The 16,448-nt window shown below is 48.7% G+C and overlaps 1 protein-coding gene across 3 annotated transcripts in view; it reads left to right on the top strand.

The window, feature by feature from the left end:
* The window catches only part of Znrf1 (zinc and ring finger 1), a 95,492-nt gene extending 81,097 nt beyond the window's left edge, over positions 1-14,395 (top strand). Inside the window, exons 3-5 of one of the 3 annotated variants that reach the window (XM_051169291.1) lie at positions 9,740-9,845; positions 12,578-12,669; positions 13,621-14,395. In XM_051169291.1, coding sequence (XP_051025248.1) covers positions 9,740-9,845; positions 12,578-12,635 — 164 coding nt within the window. In that variant the 3' untranslated portion in view covers positions 12,636-12,669; positions 13,621-14,395. Of the gene's footprint in view, positions 1-9,739; positions 9,846-12,577; positions 12,670-12,917; positions 13,386-13,620 lie in introns of those variants that run through there. The other 2 variants (XM_051169293.1, XM_051169290.1) reach the window with 2 other exon arrangements.
* The last annotated feature ends 2,053 nt before the right edge of the window (positions 14,396-16,448 follow it).

Here is a 16,448-nt window from a genome sequence, read left to right on the forward strand (position 1 = left end):
AGTCTGTCACAATATCAGCACTGTCTAAAAGTCTCTTCTGAGCCCATGTAGTCTCTTAATTGTAATCCCTTGTAAAATAAAAATAAAAAGCAGATCACATACTTCAAACATACAATGGCACAGAATATACATTACCATTCCAAAAGGAATGAGGAAATGCTGGGCCAAGGCAAGACAGACAGACAGCCGGGCAAACTCAAACTCTGCATTTTCATGTCTGATGTCAGAACACTCTTCAGATCTCCAACTCCTTTTGGCTTTGCTGACTGTAATACACTTCTTTCTCGTGGGCTGGCTCCACTCTACGTCTCCAACAGGTTGGGGTCTCCAAGGCAATCCAGGCTTCACACACTGGGCCCCCATGCAGGGACACCGCTTACAGGACTCTGGCCTTGGTCACAGAGGGAGATTCCATGACCCTTTCTTCTGTCCTTGACTCTAAAGCCAGAACCACATGGCCACAGCTGCAGAGTTCTGCTGTTTGCTGGGCCTGGAACGTGGGCCCTTGTTCATCTTCACCGATTTCTGTTTTCAGTGGTTTCCTTCTCGGCCTAAGCCTGGCTGTCCTGGAACTTGCTCTGTAGACCAGCCTGGCCTCAGACTTTGAGATCCATCAGCTTCTGCCTCTGAGTGCTGGGATTAAAGGAGTGCCATCACTGTGCCTGGACCTCAACTGTTCTTTAATTTCTTTGTTCCATTTAATATCAGGCTTTCCTTTAATCTGTTTTTCTCCTTGAACTGTATATTTTGTATTTCTTTCTTACTCAGCTTGTTCCTTTTCATTATAGATTTTCATAAGAGTGACCACTAATAACCACAGGACAGTCAATACTAGGCTGTGTTGAAATTTCCTTTGCCAAAGCAACTAATCCAAAACTCTTCAAGTCAGCCCCAGGCTAACTTTCTTGGACAAGGGCAAAAGGCAGCCCCATTCTTCACCAAAATATCACAAGAATGGTCTCTAGCCCACACACTAACACTCTTCTGTACAGTTCAAATCCTCTCAAATCCCCTCAGTGCCACTGTCTTCTATGTCCCTACTAGGAGGGTCCACTAAGCCCCAGGTAAAGCGTTCAATGTCTTTTCTAATCCATAATCTCGGAATCCACATTCCTTCCAATAAAGCATGGTCAGGCCTGTCACAGCAACAACCGCAGTCCCGGTAACAACTTCTCTAAGTTAGGGTTTCTGTTGCTGTGAAGAGACACCTCCTGTAAAGGAGGACATTCAGTGCAGAGAGGCTGTGGCAGCATGGTCACCGTATGTTCCATCTTTTTCCCTCTGAAGACATCAGAGGTAAGAGGATAGTGTTTGCTGCCTAGGCTTGTGTTTGGACTGGAGTGCTTACCACACGTAAAAATTCAGACAAAACATGAACTTTTGGGTCCCTTAGGCCACAGCCTCCAAGGCTGTGTGTGGTCCTCCTTTGGTTTACCTGGTAACATGTTCTACATAGTTTTGTTTTTCTTTCTCCTTTTTTTTTTTTTTTTTTGAGACAGGGTTTCTCTGTGTAGTCTTGGCTGGCCTAGACTCCCTTTGTAGACCAGGCTGGCCTTGAACTCACAGCAATCTGCCTGCCTCTGCCTCCCAAGTGCTGGGATTAAAAGCGTGCACCACCACACCTGGCTTCAGTCTCACATACTTTACCTTATCTGCTTTAAAACAACAACAACAACAAAAAGCCAAAAAAATGGCTCAGAGGTTAGGAACTTGGCTGCTCTTCCAGAGGACCTGGATTAAATTTCAAGCACCCACATAGTAGCTCACAGCTATCTGTAACTCCAGTTCCAAGGGATCTGATGGCTTCATACAGGAAAAACATCCATACACACGAATAGATTTTGTTTTGTTTTTGTTTTTTTAAGACAGGGTCTCTCTGTTTAGCCCTGGCTGTCCTGGACTTCCTTTGTAGACCAAGCTGGCCCTGCACTCACAGAATCTGCCTGCCTCTGCCTCCCAGGTGCTGGGATTAAAGGTGTACGCCACCACACCCAGCCCAAATAGATATTTATTTATTTGTTTGTTTATTTATTTATTAAGATTTATTTATTGATTATATATACAGTGTTCTTGCCTGCATGTACACCTGCACACCAGAAGAGGGCACCAGATCTCATTATAGATGGGTGGAGCCACCATGTGGTTGCTGGGAATTGAACTCAGTAACTTTGGAAAAGCAGCCAGTGCTCTTAAGCTCTGAACCATCTCTCCAGCCCCCAAATAGATCTTTAAAATTAAAAAATTTTAAAGATTTATTTGTTGATTATCTATAGAGTCTTCTGCCTGCATGTACTCCTGCATGCCAGAAGAGGGCACCAGATTGTCATTGTAGATGGGTGTGAGCCACCATGTGGTTGCTGAGAATTGAACTCATGACCTCTGGAAGAGCAGTCAATGCTCTTAACCTTTGAGCCATCTTTCCAGCCCCTAATTTTGTTTTTTTGTTTTGTTTTTTGTTTTTGTTTTTCGAGATGTTTTTCTCTCCGTCATAGCCCTGGCTGTCCTAGAAGTCTCTTTGTAGTCCAAGCTGGTCTCAAACTCACAGAGATCCTCCTCCTTCTACCTCCTGGGTGCTGGGATTGAAGGTGTGAGCCTTTTTAAAGAAAAAGGTAATGAGGAAGTCTGGCCCTAGGCAATGAGCTCTTGGACTCTTTCTTCAGTGGTGGTGAAGCTCTGTTTTCTAATAGAAGATGGCTACAGGGACTGGAGAGATGGCTCGGTGGTGGTTAAGAGTACCTGGCAGGCCAGGCATAGTAATCCCAGCACTCGGGAGGCAGAGGCTGGTGGATTTCTGTGAGTTCAAGGCCAGCCTGGTCTACAAAGTGAGTCCAGGACAGCTAATGCTACACAGAGAAAACCTGTCTTGAAAAACCAAAAGTGCCTTGCACAGTGGCACACACCTATAATCCCAGCACATGGGAGGCAGAGGCTAGTAGATCACTGGGGGTTTGAGGCCAGCCTGCCAGCTGTCCAGGACAGCTACATAGAGAAACCCTGAGGGGTGGGGGTGGGAGTGCTTGTTCTTTGCAAAGGACCCAGTTTTATTCCCAGCACTTACATGGAGGTTCACCTTCATGGACACCAGGCACACATATGCTGCATAGACATTTGTGCAGGCAAAACACTTGTACACACACACACTAATAAAATAAAAAAAATTTTAAGTGACTCAAGGGCTGAGAATGCAGCCAGGAGTAGCATGCGTGCGTGTTGTGTGTGAGGCTCTGTTTGATTTCCAGAAGTAGGAAAGGGAGAGTGGGGGAGGGGTATGTGAGCACCAGTGAACACACAAGTGAGCTCTGGGACCTCCTGGTCACTGTCACATGCACACACACATCACTCACACCTTTCACAGTTGCTGGCACCAATTGAAATTTTTATAGAATTTGTGATGGTTATGTAAGATGAAGCTTAGTTAACCACTAAAGAAAAAAGTAAGAACCTCCTAAATGAGGCAGATAGAAAGTAGTGTTTTTCTTAATATGATGGTTGGCCCAAGTAGAGAGGGCTGGAAGGCCTCCAATAGTTGCCTGCCAGTTTTTGTTTTGTTTTGTTTTGTTTTAGTTTAGTTTAGGGAAAGCAAGACCAGTTTAACTGGTCCAGCCAGTGCTCAGAAAAAGAGAGACCTGGCACCTGGTGCTACTAGGGCAAGGACTCCGCCAGGTGACCAGCAGAGCCCTTGTTGGAGGAGCAGGGGGGACAAGCTTCTTACCTGAGTGATCCTGTGGCAACCCTGAGCCTAGTGACCCCCAGAAGCTGAGGGAACTACAGAGAAGAGAGGAAGTTTACCTCTGTTTAAACCCATTTCTCTCTTACCAAAACCTCTAGCCATCATGCTGCCCAGCCAGAGGCGGAAGTAGGCTTTTCCTCAGCGTTGTGATACCATAGAGGTGACTCACAGCTGAAGGGTGTTGCGCCAAGACTTGCCAGGGCTCCTTGCTGCAGATGTTCTGGTGAGGCAGTCAGTTTGCTGCAGCATCAAGGGCACAGGGACCAGTACACTGCTTCAGTAGATTCCCAGATTGTGTTGTGGGGTGCAGGCCTAGGGCTGGGTTTTATCTTTACGATGGTCCCCCCATCCTGTGCAAAACTCTGAAAATGCTTTTGTGTGAGCTCATTCCTGCCTGCCTCCCTTCTTCCCTTCCTTCCTTTCCATTTATTTAGTGTGAGTGTCCACATGTGGGTGTGTGCCATTGCACACAACTGGAAGCCAGAAGACCATGTAGATTCTAGGGATTGGACTCAGACTACCAGGCTCTGCAGCAAGTTACCCACTATGCCATCTTACCAGCCCATGTACTTTCTTGAAGGAATTGGGACATGTAGGTGCATGTAGAGGGCAGAGGTCAACATCAAATGTCTTCTTTACTTTTCTACTTTAATTTTCTTTTTAGATTTGTTTTTTTAGTTTTTTATATCTATGAATGTTTTGCACACGCGTGTGCATGTGTGTGTGTGTATTCACGCACAGCATGCTTGTCAGAATAAGGTACCAGATAGGTACACTAGAACTAAAGTTACTTAGGAACTGAACCCCGTTATTCTGTAAAAGCAACAAGTACACTTAACTGCTGAGCTGTCTCTTCAACTCTTTTTTTTTTTTTTTTTTTTTTGGGATGGGTTTTCTCATTGAACCTGGAGCTCACGAGGTTAGCTAGGCTTAGCTGGCTACTGAATCCTAGGGACTCTCCTGTCTCTGCTTTTCGGTGCTAGGATTAGAGGCATGTACAATTATGTTGGAGTTTGGGTTTGTTTTTGTTTGGGTTGGGTTGGTTGTTTTGTTTTGTTTTGTTTTGAGACAGGTTTCTCTGTGTAGTCCTGGCTGTCCTGGAACTCACTCTGTAGACCAGGTTCCCTCTGCTTCCCGAGTGCTGGAATTACAGACACGTGCCATCAGGACTAGCTATGCTGGGCTTTTATATAGGTGCTGGAATGAACTCAGGTCCTAGTGCCTGAGCGGCAGGCACTGTACCAACTGAGTCACCTCTCTAGCCCACATAAATAAGCTCTCTTTAAAGGAGTGGGAGCCTGGCTCCCCTAAAAGCAGGAAAGCTTTTTACAGTCAGCTGCTACAGTCAGCCTGGTTGCAGCCACTGACCTGGGCAGGCAAGTCCAGTATTTCCTGTCTTCCACTGACAAATGTTATAGTTAGGATGGGAGTGCTCTGCCCTTCCTGGGCTAGGGAACTCAGATCCCGGCTGAAGAGTTGGCCCAGCCCTGAGTTTGGCTCCTCCCAGAGCTGTTGTTAGGTACTGCAGCAGTGGAGGTGTCTGTCTGCTAGAGAGCTAGAAGGAGGGATCTGCTCATCTGGCTGCTGCTGACCTGTTGGTCAGATTAACCGCTCACTCACTGTGCCCAGGAGTGGCAGGGAGGCTTGCGGGGGCTCTGTCAGTAGGGAAGAGAGCTAGAGGCTGAAGGAGCAGGCACTGCGTGCAGAACCTGGGGACAGCTTTTGTCACCCCAGCTCTTTGCTGTCTTTAGTTGGCTTTACCCCTCTGGGTATCCTCATTGCAGCCGAACTTGTCAGAACATCGGAGTATATCTCATGGTCCAGGGGTATTGGATAGGGTGTTGGCTGATAGAGGACACGCCATCATTGCTACAAAAGGAGTCCACTGACGCCCCTACCTTGTCCTGTCCGCCAACACATCAGACCAGCAGCAGCTCTGTGCTTGTCAGTGATGGTGTAAAGGCAGGCACTCATCTGTGCCTAAGCTACACCTTTTGTCGGTTTTCCTCTTGGCTTCCTCACTGGCACGCCACAGTGGGCAGTGTAGCTGTGTGCCCCTGCTCTTAGCCAGCTCTGAGCTGCACCTCAGCCTTCCCTCCCAGGCTCATGCCACCAAGAGTTCTGGGACCCCTTGGTGAGGGCCTTGCCAGAGCTAAGTCTTGGGATGTCAGAGGCAGCCGTGCTGGTCCTCACTCTGCCCTGTCCTTTGTGAGTATCTGGGGACTCCATACACTTCACAGAAATGGAAAACCTCCCTGTGAAATGGGTGGTGGTTTTTTGGTTTTGGTTTGACGTGTTTGTTTCTGGTTTTGGGGTTTTGGTGGTGTTGGTGGTAGTGGTGGGTTGGTTGGTTGGTTGGTTGGTTGGTTGGTTTGGATTGGTGTTTGGTTTTTCAACACAGAATTTCTCAGCCAGGAGTGGTGCTACATGCCTTTAAATCCCAGCACTTGGGAGGTAGAAGCCGGCGAATCCTGTGAGTTCGAGGCCAGCCTGGTCTACAAAGGGAATCCAGGATAGCCAAGATTACATAAAGAAACCCTGTCTCAAAACAAAAAAACAAAAACAAAAATAAACAAAACAAAAAACCCCACAAGATTTCTGTACATAACCCTGGCTGTCCTGAACTCACTTTGCAGACCAGGCTGGCCTCGAACTCACAGCGATCCACCTGCCTCTGCCTCCCAATTGCTGGGATTTAAAGGCGTGCACCACCACACCCGACAATGGATAATGTTCCCTGGACCTTTAAAGGAAGCAGATAGGATAGCAGGATTGAAGGAGCCTGAGAGTGGTGGGCACTTAGCGCTGCAGAGTTGTCCACTGCCGGGGTCTGCAGGATTCTCCGAGGTTTCTCTAAAGTGCTTAGTCCATAGCTGGCTCAGGAAAGCAAGAGCCCCTTTTCTTCTTCCTCTTCTGTGACTTTCCTTTGATAGATGTCAGGTGTCAAAGTGTTGTACCTGATCTGAGAGAGCAGAGGGATGCCATTTTCTCCATCCCTACCTGTCTGCAGGCTTCCTGCCTACTGTTTGTGCTGTTGTCGGTTGATTCCTTTGTGTGGTTGGAGGCTCTGGCATCAGCACCATCTGGTACTGACCCCAGCCAGGCCACACTCCCCACAGGCAGTGACACTGGTTGGGTTTGCTCATGGCATCAAGAAAGCTGCAGGCATGTCTCAGTTGAAAGCCTGTTCTCTGGCGTTGTATTATCTCTCCTCTGTCTGTTCACAAACCGCCGTACCCGTCAGTGTTCTAATGCTGGGAAGAGACATCATGGGCACAGCCGCTCTTCTAAAGGGAAACATTCAATTGAGGATGGCTTTCAGTTTCAGAGGCCACTTAGTTCATGGCAAAAGCATGGTGGCACACATGCTGGAGAGGCAGCTGAGAGTTCTGTATATGAATGGTCGGGCAGAAGGAAGAGAGAGAGAGACACTTGGTCTCAGTTGAGCATTTGAAACCCCAAAGCCTACCCCTGGTGACACTTCCTCCAATAGGGTCACACCTCCTAACCCTGTCAAGTTACACCACTCCCTGATGACCAAGCATTCAAATCTGGGTTTATGGGGACCATTCCTACTCAAATCACCATACCAGTGCACTCTTTATTTGCTTATTGGTTTTGTTTTGTTTGTTTGTTTTGAGATAGGATCCTACTTGACAAAGTAAAGCTCTGGCTGTTCTGGAACTCACTCTGTAGACTAGGCTGGCGTCAGATACAGAGATCGACCTCCTGAGTCCTGGGATTAAAGGTGTGCACTGCCATGCCAAGCTTCCAGCACACAACTCCCCCCCCCCCCTCTCTCTTTTGGATTTTCGAGACAGGGTTTCTCTGTACATAGCCTTTGCTGTCCTGGACTTGCCCAAGCTAGGGTTGAATTCCCAGAGATCCTCCTGCACCTTCCTCCAGAGTGCTGGGATTACAGATGTGCACCATCACACCCAGCCCAGTGCACTTCTTTATTGAGGATTTTCAATGTCAAAATAACACAAAAGAACGTAAAGGGTGCTTTGCTTCTAACCCTCCTTTCTGTCACTTTTTCTTACCTGCCTAAACAATTATATATGGTATCTAGTGCTTTAAGAGCCCCTTTAGGGTGTCCTTACACTTTCTAAGCTTATATTGTTCTTTCTATTGTACCCTTAGCTTAGCTAAATGTTTAAAGAGAAAGTGGTGACCACAAGTTGTCCCAGTGGTCAGGAAAGTACCTTCCCCTTCAACTTTTCTGGATGGTCTCCAGGATTCTTGGTAGGGGACTTTGAGTCAGAGGCTCTTCTAGCCTATGAATAATCCATATTTTATGAATCTTTAGTAATTTTTCCCCACCAAAATTAGGAAACAAAGAAACAGCAATGGGAAGAGAGGTCATTAGAACAAAGGGCCCCAATCTTGGCACAAGCATTTTCAAGCCCCCTGACAAAGGCAGGACAAAGGTCCTGAGTTCCAATTCTCAGCAACCACATAGTGGCTCACAGCCACCTATAATGTAATCTGGTGTCTTAATTCTGGTGTGCAGGCACACATGAGGTATACTATATAAATAATAAATAAATCTTTAAAAAGAAACAAACAATTGTTGTCTGCTCTTCCAAAGGTCCTAAGTTCAATTCCCAGCAACTACATGGTGGCTCCCAACCATCTATAATAAGATCTGATGCCATCTTCTGGCCTGCAGGTGTACATGCAGGCAGAACACTGTTTACATAATAATAAATAAATAAAAGCCCAGCAGTGGTGGTGCACATCTTTTTTTTTTTCCTGTTTGTTTTTGTTTTTGTTTTTGTTTTTGTTTTTTTGAGACAAGGTCTCTTTGTGTTAGCTTTGGCAGTTCTGGACTCACTTTGTAGACCAGGCTGGCCTCGAACTCACAGCTATCCACCTGCCTCTGCCTCCCGATTGCTGGGATTAAAGGTTTGTGCCACCTCACCTGGCGGCGGTGGTGCACATCTTTAATCCTAGCAGAGGCAGGTGGATCTCTGAGTTCAATGCCAGCCTGGTCTACAGAGTGAGTTCCAGGACAGCCAGAGCTATACAGGGAAACCCTGTCTCAGAACACACACACACACACACACACACACACACACACACACACACACACACACACACACACACACACACGGGAGAGGGGGGAGGGAGAAGAGGAGAGGAGAGAAGAGGAAAACAGAGACAGAATGGACATAGTACATGACTGATAGCCTGAGTGCTGGTGAGTGACCTGTTCTAAGCTGTCCTTCCTGAACAGCCATAACCTGCTCACCGGATGTTCTGTTGTGATAGGGCTAATGTCCGGGTAATTCCATGTCACCTCTGTATAGGTCTGCCTGTGGCTTTATTGGAGTTTAGTCTAAACTTTTTCCTTGGATACTCTATCCTACTGTCTGTACATGTTGTCCCACGTGTAGAAGTCTCAATTGGAATATTGCCTTGGAGATAAACAATAGACACCTTGCCTTTTCCTGTGGAGTATCCTAAGGACAGATACATGCCATTGCCCTGCCCCGAGAGCATGTGTGCTCTTGCTGCACAGTCAGAGTTGCCTGCAGATGGAGCTCCCCTACTCCACCTCTAATGCCTCTTGGCTTAGCGCAGGAAACTGAGATTCCACAGCGCAGTATGAATCTCCCCTGGGAGACTGGCTTCACCCTGCCTATGACTCCTTGAATCTCTTTGCAAGCTGTCTTAGCAGACTTCCTGAAGGTCCCAGGTGTCTGGCACTGTTTCCTTTGCCTGGAATCTTACCCCTCCTACCCCAGCCTATTCCTTTGGCTCATAGCACTGTGAAGTTCTCCAAAGCCTTCCATGCTGTCTGAGTAAGCACATTTTTCCATGCCCCTCCCACCTGGGCTTCTAGGTCAGACGGCTCTTGTAGCTCATTGCATATTTCTCCCGTTGCTGTGTTGCCCACATACAAAGCATAGGGGGTTAGGTCATGCAAGTAGCTCCTAGACCTGTGTTTGTTCTGTGCCACCCATCCGCTGGTGATCAACGCTGTCTCTTCTGTCTCTCTTGCAGATGATGTGCTGACTAAAGATGCGGGTGAGTGTGTCATCTGCCTGGAGGAGCTGCTTCAGGGGGACACGATAGCCAGGCTGCCTTGCCTGTGCATCTATCACAAAAGGTACTAGGGCCTGGCAAGAAGGACTCTGCCAAATCCACCTCCATGGGGAGATCCCTTCACCGGTCATCCAGTCCTCTTTGATTATGGGATGGCCTGTATACTCTTTCATCTCTGATAGGAGTCAGGCATCTACTGTGGGGACCGGAAGGCTCAGTCATTACAAGGGCAGAGCAGAGGTGAATTGCTCAAGGTCCTACTGTGCTTCAGCAGTTCAGAGGGTAGACCTGGCTTAGAGGAACAAACGAGCCCACCCGGAGCTTGACTCCTCCTCCTTCTCCTGCAAAGAGAGAAGTATCAAGGGCAGAACTGGTGTCCTTGCTGGTCTGTGTGGCACCCTCCTGCCCCAAGGACCAGTATTCAGGACCAAGAGCTGCTATAATTAGCCAGGCCAAGATTCGTCCTCTGCCTTCAACAGTATCCTTAGTCTCTTTTCTAACTGGAAAGGAGACACCTCCTTGTCCAGGACAGGAGCACACCCTGTATTCCTGGGGCTAGCACCTGCTCTCTGCTCCTCCAGCCTGCACTGTTTTCTGGCACAGGGCCTTTTTCCAAGTGCAATCCCAGACTGCTGGTCTTCAGTGTCATACCTGTGCCTGTGTGTGATTGGGAGAACTGTGCCTTGTGGCCTGGTTTCCACCACAGATCGCTGCAGCATCCCAGGAGGCACGAACCAGAGCCAGGAGAGGAAACCCCTGGTTCTGGGAGACCTAAGCAAATTAGCTCTTTGGTTATTCTCTTTGAAAATGCCCAGATGTGCCAGGCATAATGGCACAGGCCTTTCATCTCAGTACTCGGGATGCAGAGGCAGATGGATTTTTATGCGTTCAGGGCCAGCCTGGTCTACAGAGCAAGTTCCTGAACTGCCATGGCTTCGTGGAGAAACGCTTTTCTCAAAAACAGTCTACTATAAACACTGGAGATCGAGACCTTACTACACTCCTACCCCAAGGCTCATCTCCCCTTCCTGCTGTTATATCTCAGCTGGGTAGACTTGGAGCTCCTGAGAGCCCTCATCACCCCAGACCCGGCCCACCTCATCACTAGCCAGCCTCTTATACAGGTCTCACTTCCTGCCTCTTAAACCTTGGAGACAGTTAACCTGCTGCCCTATGCAGTCCACCTGTTCTCACCTCCTTAGTACTAGCTGTTGCTATCCTGGGCTCCCAATACTTGGACTTTGAGCCTCGCAAGAACAGATCTACCAAAGCCTGTACCTACTGTTCCTGTCTCCTGCCAAGCCAGGATTTTTTTATTTTATTTATTTATTTATTTTTTAGTAGTTTTCAAGACAGGGTTTCTCTGTGTAGTCTTTGCTGTTTGCTGTCCTGGACTCACTTTGTAAACCAGGCTAGCTTCAATCACAAGGCGATCCGCCTGCCTTTGCCACCGGAGTGCTGGAGTTAAAGGAGCACACCACACCCAGCTTTATTTTTTTCTTTTCTTTCTTTTTATTTTCTCGATTCTTAAAAAATTATTATATTCATTTATGTATTATTTAGTTTATTGAGGCAGAGTTTCAGTATGTAGCTTTGGCTATCCAGGAGCTCACTATGTAGTCTGGGCTGAACTTACAGAGACCCACCTGCCTCTGCCTCTCATGCTAGGATTAAAGGTGTGCGCCATCACTACCATACCCAGCTTTTTTTTTCTTATTTTATGTGCATGTGTATTTTGCTTGTGTGTTATGTGCACTACGTGTGTTCCTGGTACCCACTGAGACCAGAAGAGGTCATTGAATTCCCAGGACCTGGAGTTAAAGATATTTGTGAGCTACTATGTATGTTTATGCTAGGAACTGAACCTAGCTCTTCTAAAAGAGCAGCTAGGACTCTTAATTACTCCCCAGCCCTTAGGATTATTCTCCCCCCCCCGCCTTGGTTTTTTTGTTTTTCAAGACAGGGTTTCTCTGTGTAGCCTTGGCTGTCCTGGACTCACTTTGTAGACCAGGCTGGCCTTGAACTCACAAAGATCTGCCTCCCTAGTACTGGGATTAAAGGTGTGCACCACCATGCCTGGCAAAAAAAATTAATTTTAAATTATGAGCCTGGCGTGGTGGCACACACCTTTAATCCCAGCACTTGGGAGGCAGAGGCAGGCGGATTGCTGTGAGTTTGAGGCCAGCCTGGTCTACAAAATGAGTCCAGGACAGCCAAGACTACACAAAGAGATCCTTGTCTCAAAAAAAAAAAAAAAAAATCATGGGTATGTGTGTGCATCTGAGTTTAGGAATCTACCAAGGCCAGACAGGTGAGGTCCCTGGAGCTGGACTCATGGGGTGTCTGAGAACCAAAAACTTGGGTCCTCTGAAAGAGCAGCGTCACTCTCAGCCACTGACCCATCTCCCAAGCTCTCCACCTGCCTCTCCGTCCACTCTCAGGACACCATTTTTTATATTCTCCCTTCTCCTGTTTCAGGTAGGTGGGCGCATAATCATTTTTCCCTGGGGTACTTTCAGGAGAAATTTAGAAAGCCTTCCCTGACCAGACGTGGTGGCACACTCCTTTAATCCCAGCACTCAAGAGGCAAAGCCAGGCAGGTCTCTGTACACAAAGAGAGTTCAAGGCCAGCCTGGTCTACAAAGCAAGTCCAGGACAGCCAAGGCTACACAGAGAAACCCTGTCTCGAAAAATCAAAAAGGAAGCCTTTCCTGTGTGTCCAAATCCTTGAAAGGCCCCTTGGTGGCACAGTGTTGCCAGCAGCTGATGTGTTTCCCCCTTGACCCCCCACTCCAGCTGTATAGACTCGTGGTTTGAAGTGAACAGATCTTGTCCAGAACACCCTGCTGACTGACCCTGCTGGGCTTGCTTGCTGACTCCTCTCAAAGGTGAGCCCATATTTGATGGGGGGCTCTGGGCTTAGGGTGAAGTTTCTGGGAGCTGGGGGAGAGGAGTCAGGCTGCCTGCTAACACCCTGCCCTAGAGAAAGCAGAACCAGACAGACAGAAGCCATCTCCTCAGGGAGCAGTTCCCAGGAAGTTCCTGAGGGTGGGGGGAAGCGTAAGAGAGGGACAGTAACATACTCCTGAAGAACGCTATGCAAAGGCAGAATCAATCCTTGGCTCCTTTCCCTCAGGAAAGGCAGAAAGATACCCTGCAGAGTGCATGGGCTGAAGCGGATGAGCCCCAGCCAGGCGCTGCAGCTGTCTCATTGCGGCAGCTGTCGCATCCTCCCTCACCTCTGAGACTAAGTAGATGACCTGTGGACAGGACACTGTCCACTGCAAAGTGCTGCTCTGAGATCTTTGCACTGCTGGTTCTTCCACCTGCTGGCCACCTCACCCCACTTTTAGGGGAATCTGAGGGTTCCAGGCCATACTCTGCCCATCTGTCCACGGCACAATGTCACAAGAACAGCGGGCCAGCATGACAATCCCTCCCACACATGCATATGTGTGTCTGGTGTAACTGTTGGGTCTGACGTCTATTTCTCCCCCAGGGTACCTTGTTTAACTGCTGACCTCCCCCCCCAATCCTGTCACCCACCCTGCCTGTGCCTTCTGAGGTCTGTGGTGGTGGTGTCTCTCTCTCTCTCTCTCTCTCTCTCTCTCTCTCTCTCTCTCTCTCTCTCTCTCTTTCTCTCTCTCTCCCTCCCTCCCTCCCTCCCTCCCTCCTTCCTGCCTTCCTTGCTTTCTTCCTTTCTTTTTTCCCCCTCTTGGCCAACAGAACTTAAGCCCCAGAAAAACCAGTAGCCCATCCCACTTCATCTCACATGTAAAGTCTTGGGGGAAAGGAAATCTCTTTTCTTCTTTCTCCTTTGTTCTGTTTTCTTTTGTTAGGTTTATTTTATTTATTCCAAGTAAATGCCCAGAACAGCTGACGGTATCAGGCAAATCAGGGACATTTGCCCTTTTTACCTTCACCTCAAAACCTGATGACAAGGGGAGAAGACAAAGCAAGGGTGAGAGTGAGGCAGAGGGACTGGATCCCAGCTCCAGAAGGCAGGTCCAAATTGCCGGCATGATGTTTGGCTTCTGGTGGGCCTTCCTGGACTGAACCAGCTGCCCAGCCTGCCCTCAGGGGACACACTGCTGCCACCGTGAAATGCAGCTGCAGCTCAGCCAGACAGAGCATGGCTGACTTCTTCCGACCCACACAGGAACAGACAGCCCCTGCTCCTGGGAGGAGGCTCCTCGGACACTGGACAGAGCTGAGCTTGGGACACCAGAGGGAACAGGGCAGCCTTCTGCGCTGACTTCCAGAAAATGGTCCTCCCTCCTCCCTGAGGACTCCCAACTAGATGAGAGCGAGCCTGAGAGAAGAATGAATTGACCTCCATCCTTCCCCTCACCCTCAACCAGGAGGGAAAGGGCGTTTTCTTTTCCACCTTTGAACGGCGTTGTGGGTCTGTCTTTAAAGTGTTTACAACAACAAAAAATTATATAAAAAAAAGTCTAGTGTCGACTGGTGTTTTCCCTCGTGATGTTTACAGATTGCTGTTTGCTGCCCAGCTAAAACCCACTCAACGACAGAATCATAGCCATGTCCTCCCTCACTGCTAGTGCTGATGACGGGCGGGTGGGCAGGCTGGTACACGGTCACTTCCTTTGCCCAGTACCCAGGTCTCCCTGACCTTTCTACCTTGGGGAATTTGGGGAAGGGTTTGGTTTTGTTTTGTTGTTTTTCTGTCCCATTTTTCTGGCTTGGTTTTGCACTTTTCTCCCCCTTAAAATCTCATTTTATTGATTTCCTTGCCAAAAAAAAAAAAAAGAGAAAGGAAGATGAAGCAGCAGCCATGGAAGACACTTCCCTCTCCATTCCCTGTCTTCCCTCTTTCTCCCGGATCTGATCCAGTCAGAGAACTCAACAACCACAAATACACTGAAAAATGCCTGGACATTCTTAGGCCCTTGTGAATTTTTTTCCTCAGAAAACTTAGTTACTGAAGGGACACGTACTACTACCCCTGTCTCCAGGCACACTGAAAACATGTTAGCCATTGACTGTCTGTCACACATGGCACCAGCCCATGCAGGATAGGTTTCTGTATTTATATATTAAAATACAAAAAAGCTTACAAAATGTTTTAAAAATGCCCAAGCCTTGGGAGAAAAGCTTACCTTCATGAGTCAGGGTGTTTTGATATGGCATTAAAATAATGTCTAGTAAAAGATGCACCGTGTGGTTCTGTTTAATGAAGTGCTGTTACACAGTCGAGGTGGAGGCAAAGGCCACTTCCCTCTGCCCGCCTCCCCAGCCCAGCACTGAGCACCTGTGGTGGTCCTCAGCCACACCCAGGCACAGGCTTGACCTGCTGGCTCAGGTGTATCTCTGAAGCTTATGAATTCTTAAGCAGCATGGAGTGATTGTCAGTCTATCATCTCTGGTTGTGATGGAATGTTTATGGAAAGATATTCAGGGGCAAAGATGTTGCAGTCATCAGAGGCTGCAAGAATATGGGTCCCTCCAGGTGCCAGCCCAGCCTGTCTTTCGGAGCCTCTTCCCCATCCTACATTCTGCTTGCCACAGCTCTGTGCTGACTCACGGCCGTGCTTCACTGAGGCCCAGAAAGAGGCCCTGATCTGGGGCTGTGCCAATTGACAGTCCCTGAACCAGAACCAGTTCTCAGCCTCATAAACATTGGCCAACTGCAGGCTGGGCAGGAAGCTCAGGGCAGGGGCCAGCAGTGCACGCCTGCCCTGTCCCCTAGCCAGGTTCCAGGAGCTGCATGTCAGGGCCTTGTGCAGAGCCAGCTAAGGAAAGCTCTGGAGGGAGATGGCTGCACATCTCCACCATGACCATTTCCAGACCTGCCCGTGGCACTGCCGCCTCAGGGCCCAGGTCCACAAGTTTGGACTGTGCTGCCACCCTTGCTCTGAGGTCACACTTGGCCCTCAGATGCTTCCTGAAGCAACTATTTTGTGCAAGGACATTGGACACACATGTGAGCCAAGGCAGGTGGGCAAGTTCAGACAAGTCAGGGTGCTTCAGAGCCTGAGTGTGGGAGACCTCAGGACCTGAACAGTGAGCACTGTTCTGGCTAGAAACTGGGCTCTGTCTGTACTGGGGCACTTTACTTCTTGGCAAAATGGCGAGGAAGTAACTTCATTCATCTGAATTTGATTCCTTGGATGTGAAGTGGGGACACAGTCATGCAGCTCAGTTCAGTGAGTGTTGGGGCTCTGCCCCAAAGGCTTGGCATATGCGCAGCAGGCTTCCTTGTAGCTTTGTCACTGCAAAGGGCACTGTTCTATTCCCAGCACCTCCAGCTTCTGCCTGGCAACTGTGTCGCCCTGTTCTATATATATAATCCTACCAGCAGAGCTGGCAGGGCAGGGCCCAGCCCTGAAAGAGATCTCCTTGCCTGACCCCTGGGCCTGGAGACAGGCTTTGTATACCACCTTGGCTGTGCGAGCCCAGCTGCTTTGGCAGTGCTGTGGCTGAGTCCCGTGGTTGAATTGGTTGGGGCAGCGCTGGGCCCCATAACGGGTGCTATTCTAGGCTCTCTAGGCTGGTGCTCATCTCATCCCCAGTGACTTCCACCCCCACCTGGCACACCAAAGCCCTCTGTTGGCTGTAAACGTCCTCTGAATCTGGACCCAGATTGCCAGTGCCTGGTGTGAGGGTGGGACTAGGCTTGTCTGGCCTTCTCAGGTGACATTTGTGT

Source organism: Acomys russatus, chromosome 26 (assembly GCF_903995435.1).
Source record: "Acomys russatus chromosome 26, mAcoRus1.1, whole genome shotgun sequence".
In the NCBI taxonomy this organism is placed as follows: Eukaryota; Metazoa; Chordata; class Mammalia; order Rodentia; family Muridae; genus Acomys; species Acomys russatus.